The 5,748-nt window shown below is 37.3% G+C and overlaps 1 protein-coding gene across 1 annotated transcript; it reads left to right on the top strand.

Annotated features, from left to right (window-relative positions):
- The first annotated feature begins 383 nt into the window (after positions 1 to 383).
- On the top strand, positions 384 to 3,787 carry LOC18013711 (zinc finger BED domain-containing protein DAYSLEEPER). Its single transcript, XM_006419110.2, has 2 exons — positions 384 to 580; positions 1,627 to 3,787. The coding sequence occupies exon 2, from the start codon at positions 1,633 to 1,635 to the stop codon at positions 3,604 to 3,606; it is 1,974 nt and encodes a 657-aa protein (XP_006419173.1). The 5' UTR covers positions 384 to 580; positions 1,627 to 1,632; the 3' UTR covers positions 3,607 to 3,787.
- The last annotated feature ends 1,961 nt before the right edge of the window (positions 3,788 to 5,748 follow it).

Genomic DNA, 5,748 nt, shown 5'->3' with positions numbered 1-5,748 from the left:
TTTGGAACCGAAAAAAACTTATGTACAACGTATATTCAATTCAAGTAATATAAAGACTTACGATATTATACAAATTAAGTTTACTTGTATATGCGTCTGTTAACAAGTATTTTCGAATCGCTAGCTCGCATGAACCTGTGGCTGGATTAAATCTTAAAAATCTAATTGACTACATCGAACTGAACGCGATCTAATCAAATTTTTGGTTGGAAGTGTAGTGAAAGGTAGACGAATCTTGTGCACTATCGTAAACGAGTAAGGTTTGCACAAAATGGGCCGTTATTATAAAGCCCAATGAATTGACCCAAAGCTCTCGAAGTGTTTTTCTTAACCTATCTCTAATTTAGACGCATCCGTATTCCGTAAAAGATATTATACAACTTATCGCTTTGCCTTCTGCTTTTTTCCACCCAAAGTCCAGTTAGCCCCTCGGGTTCTGAAGCCCAAATCTCTAGCTTTCTCTCTCTTTCCCTCTTTCTCTTTGCTCGTCGGAGATCCGCTCGATTCCTCCCTCTCCACTTTGCCGGAGATTTCTCTTCCGCCTTCTTTGTTACACGACGTAGGGATTTCTTCATCCCAGGTATTGCTATGAAAACCCTAACCCTTGACTTTAGTTTCGCCTTTTTTTTAGCTGGATCTATTTTTGCGGATTATTTGTTATTTGTCTCGATCTTCTCGAAATTGATTTCTCAAGCAAGCGATTGGCTAACTCTCTGAAATTCTCAGCTCGATCTGCTCATCCTCAATTTAATCCAACTCCGTCGCCAATTATACTGGGTAGAAAAGTTCTTATTTCTTTTAGGAGCGAAGTTTAAAATTTTTGGTTTGACTCATGAGGCAATTTTGAAAAACTCAAATGGATCAGTCAGTTTAATATAAATGATTAAGAATTATATTTTCTGTTTGTTCAAATAAGGCCGATCGATTTTTTTGAAAACGCTGGTCTCAGACTTTGAATTACGTTCTTGTTGAACCTTTTAACCTGGGCTCTAGTTTTTGTTTTGCAGCCCATGTTTGATCGATTTTAAGGACCTTTAAAAGTCTCAGATCTGTTTTTTTTTCTTTTTCTTTTTCTTTTTCTTTTTCTTTTTCTTTTATGTTGGATCTACGATATAGTTTTTAAAATATTTTGCCCCTGTAATAATATGATTATTTACCATGGGTCGGTGGCCTTCGATAGGCCCAACGCCAACTATTTTTTTTTTATTAAACAATATTAATAGTTTCAGTCCATGTGATTTCTTAGACTTTTCTTCTTATTTAGCTTTTGCTCTAATCATTTACTCGTAAGTTCTTAAACTTTTTTTTAATATGTTAATCTTAAAACTTCATCTACAAACGCAATCTCTGCCTTACTATCAACTAATTATTTCTGTGCTTAATTGGGAATCATCGAATGCTACTACTGGTCATTCTCTGTAACAAGAATGGTCCCATCTATCTCATCTGGTAGTCCCATTAACTTATAAAATCTTTGTTATATCTTAAACGTACAACAACAAATATAGTCTCTGAATTATTCGAATAAATTATGGGTTGTGGGCTTAATGGGTAATCTTTACCTTGTCTATTACTTGGTTCTTCGTCATTATATTTAGATAAATATTTGGTTTTCATTCTCTGTAGCAAAAGATGGAGACAGCATTGGAGGTGTACAATGACGTTGAGATGAGATCACCAGAGACACAACCGATCAAGCGACGCAAGAAGAAGTCAAAGGTGTGGGAAAACTTCACAATCAAGAACACAGAACCTGGTTGCAGAAGGGCTTTCTGCAAAGGATGTAATCAGAGCTTTGCATACAGCAGTGGAACCAAAGTGGCTGGCACTAGCCATCTTAAGCGTCACATTGATAAAGGGACTTGTCCTGCACTTTACCATGCCCAGAACAATGACAACAACAACAACAACCAACTGATGACTCCCTACACGCCCAAGAGTGACACACCGAGAAGGCGTTACCGAACTCAGAACAGTAGTCCCTATGTTGCGTTTGATCAGGACAAGTGTCGCCAAGAGATTGCTAAGATGATCATTATCCATGACTACCCTCTTCACATGGTTGAACATCCAGGGTTCGTTTCCTTTGTGCAGAGTCTTCAGCCTCAATTCGACGCTGTGAGCTTCAACAATGTTCAAGGAGACTGTGTCGCGACTTACCTTGTGGAAAAGCAGAATGTCATGAAGTCTTTAGAAGGCATTCCTGGACGCTTCTGTCTGACGCTGGACTTCTGGACTTCGAAGCTAACTCTTGGTTATGTGTTTTTAACCGGTCACTTCATTGATAGCGATTGGAAGATACAGAAGAAACTTCTCAACGTTTTGATGGAATCCTATCCAGAATCTGATGGAGCTTTGAGTCTTGCTGTTGCTAATTGTGTTTCTGAATGGGGTCTGGAGGGAAAGTTGTTTTCCGTTACCTTCAACCATCCTGCGAGTAAAACCGCGGTTGAAAACATCAGACCTCTAATCTGCATCAAGAATCCTGGGATTCTGGATGGTCAGCTGGTTATAGGGAATTGCGTTGCTCGAACATTTAGTGGACTCGCTAAAGATGTACTGGATAAAGGAAAAGATGTGATCAAGAAGATCCGGGACAGTGTGAAGCATGTGAAAACCTCTGAGTCCCATGAGGAGAGGTTTGTTGAGCTAAAGGAACAGCTTCAAGTTCCGAGCGATAAGGCACTTGCGCTTGATGATCAGACGCAATGGAACACAACATATACGATGCTCGTGGCTTCTTCAGAATTAAAGGAAGTGTTCGATTGCTTAGACACTGCTGATCCCGACTTCAAGCAACCTCCTTCAACAGAGGATTGGAGGCATGTAGAGACACTTTGCACATTCCTTAAGCCTCTTTTCGAAGCAGCCTCCACTCTTCAATCTACTGAAAACCCGTCTGCTGTTACTTTCTTCCACGAAGTGTGGAAGACACAGTCAGATCTGTCTCGGGCGATAGCCGGAGAGGATCCTTATGTCGCGGGTATTGCTAAAACCATGAAAGAGAAAGTTGACAAGTACTGGAGGGACTGTAGTTTGGTTTTGGCAATGGCAGTGGTGATGGATCCTCGGTTCAAGATGAAGCTCGTGGAGTTCAGTTTCTCCAAGATATTTGGAGAAGACGCAGGGAAGAATATCAAGACCGTTGATGATGGGATCCACGAGCTCTTCAGTGAATACATGACGCTCCCGTCGCCTCTAAAACCTACATCCGAAGGTGGGAAAACAGACGGACTGTCGGATTTCGACACGTACATCATGGAGACAACGGGGCAGAATCTGAAATCAGAGCTGGACCAATACCTTGACGAAACGCTGCTTCCCCGGGTTCAGGAGTTTGATGTTCTCGACTGGTGGAAACAGAACAAGCTCAAGTACCCGACGTTGTCAAAGATGGCCAGAGACATCCTCTCAATCCCGGTCTCGGCTGCAGCCTTTGACAACGTCTTTGACATGGAACCGAGGGAGATGGATGAGTACAAGACGTCCCTGAGGCCTGAGACTGTGGAGGCTCTGATTTGCGCCAGGGAATGGCTTCTTGAGAGTGATGCTTCTTCTGCAGCAGCTGCGCAAATGTCAAATGCTATTGTCAAAACTGAAGCGTAAGTGTGACTATGCTTCATCGTTATCTTTAATCGTTGTTGTTTTCTAGCAGTTGATATGTCTTTTGTGGGATTAGTCTTAAACCCACCGTGTGACTTGCAATTAGGAATATTTCCTTTTTTATGATATCTACTGCACATTTTTAAGTTGCTTCTTCACATTTTTAAGTTACTTCTTCCTACGTCTATATGTTGCTCAAATACAATTCAATGAACCCATCCTCAAATTCTAAGACTGAAACTCTTCAATCCAATGTTTTAATTAAAAAAAAAAAAAAGGATAGGAAACTGATTCGCACGCGTCTGGCCGGGTAGACCGGGTTTCTCTTTTTAAATCATCCTCTATACATTAAACGGGAAGAATTTGAAAGCCATTTTACTGAGGTGTCGCTCCCACAATTTTTCTCAGCAATTTTCTTTTAAATAATTCATTATATTCCACCTATGATTATTTCCTTATTTATATCTTTCCGCCAATTAGAATTTAATTTTTTATTTACTAATTTTTTCATTCGTTTTCTTTATTTAGCTCAACTGACTTCTTTTAAAATTTTTGATTTATACATACATAATTTTCATCTCATCTACCTTATTTTCAACACAAAACAACTATATACTAATTTAAATTGTCAAAGCAATCGATTGATTAACAAAATTTAAATTTAAATTATTACTATTTTTATTTTCTTATTTTTATGCAAAATTTATATTCACATTCATATCATAAATCAACATTCTGAGAAGTACAAATTTAATTATTCTACATAATTACTATTATACAAATGAGGTATGTATTTATACAAATGATGATATACATGAGCCCATATTTGCGCTTCATAAATTTCAAATCTTATCTACAATATTGTTTATATTAATGTGTCAATATACGTGATCCCATAATCTCGGTTCATTTAATTTAAAAAATTAATTACCGTAATAATGAAGAAATAATAACTCCACCTTAAACTTTTCTCCGAATTTCTCGACACAATTATATGGTTACACATAAATGGAATCAATGTATGCATATTCCTAATTCATCAGTTCATAATTATATTACCTTCCTATATTATCGTAACCGTATCAATCTGAAATTATATAACCACCTTACAAATCATTGTTTGGATAGTCTAAACAATCCCTATATTTCCGATATATTTTAGATGCATTGTACCTACCTAAATCAAAATATTTCGTATTTCCGTATATGTAGGAGTAATTAAACAAAATAGATCCTTTATGGAAAACAAGCAATATTGCAATTTAAAATATATCAAAATTGCCTAAATCTAACATATTTCAACGTCATTTCAAATTCAAATTCATAATTGACCGCCTACAATATTTTTCCTCTTCTAAAGATTGTATCGAAAATTTACCCTAGACTCACCACATTCGTCATTTCGCTATATATAGTTACCACTGTTGATATCGAATTCATCACACCAGCTAAGCAATATTTAGCTTACATACTCCCTCTTGCAAAGTTTGCAATGTCGACGTTCACATCCCTCACTGCCCTAAAGCCATTCAAAACTCAATGGAGGATCCGTGTCAAGATACTGAAGTTGTGGAAACAATATTTGAATGGGATCGAGACGATGGAGATGGTCATTGTCGATGAACTGGTATTGTTTTGTACTTTGTTTGTTCGATATTCATACTGTTTCATTTTGATCATATATATATTATTTAACCTTTTGCTTATTATTATATTGCCATGCAGAATCAAACTATGCATGTTAGTATGAAGAAGCAGTTCATAAAAAAATTTGAAAATCTTCTAGAGGAAGGAACTACTAAGATCATCACTAATTTTCAAGTCACTCACAACGGTGGTAAGTTCAGGACTACTTCTCATGTTTACAAGATCCAGTTTGCTGCCACGACGTCTGTCAGACCTTCTGAAGATCTGGATGCCACAATTCTTGGGTTGAAGTTGGTGAACTTCGCTGATATTCACGAGGGCAAGTTGAATCATGATTTTCTAATAGGTAAATGGTATATTTATATCTCGCATACATTACTAATATGAACCAAAGCATATTACATCTAATTATTGGTTTATGCTTTTATTTTACAGATATTGTTGGACAAATTGTTAGTATTGGTGAGGTTGAGATTCTCAACGTTAACAAAAAACAGA

The sequence above is a fragment of the Eutrema salsugineum genome, unplaced genomic scaffold (assembly GCF_000478725.1).
Source record: "Eutrema salsugineum unplaced genomic scaffold, Eutsalg1_0 scaffold_4, whole genome shotgun sequence".
In the NCBI taxonomy this organism is placed as follows: Eukaryota; Viridiplantae; Streptophyta; class Magnoliopsida; order Brassicales; family Brassicaceae; genus Eutrema; species Eutrema salsugineum.
This window is presented reverse-complemented; position numbering and strand designations above follow the sequence as displayed.

Excerpts from the sequence above, each read along its gene's own strand:
- LOC18013711 (XM_006419110.2), top strand. The coding sequence starts at position 1,633 with ATGGAGACAGCATTGGAGGTGTACAATGACGTTGAGATGAGATCACCA.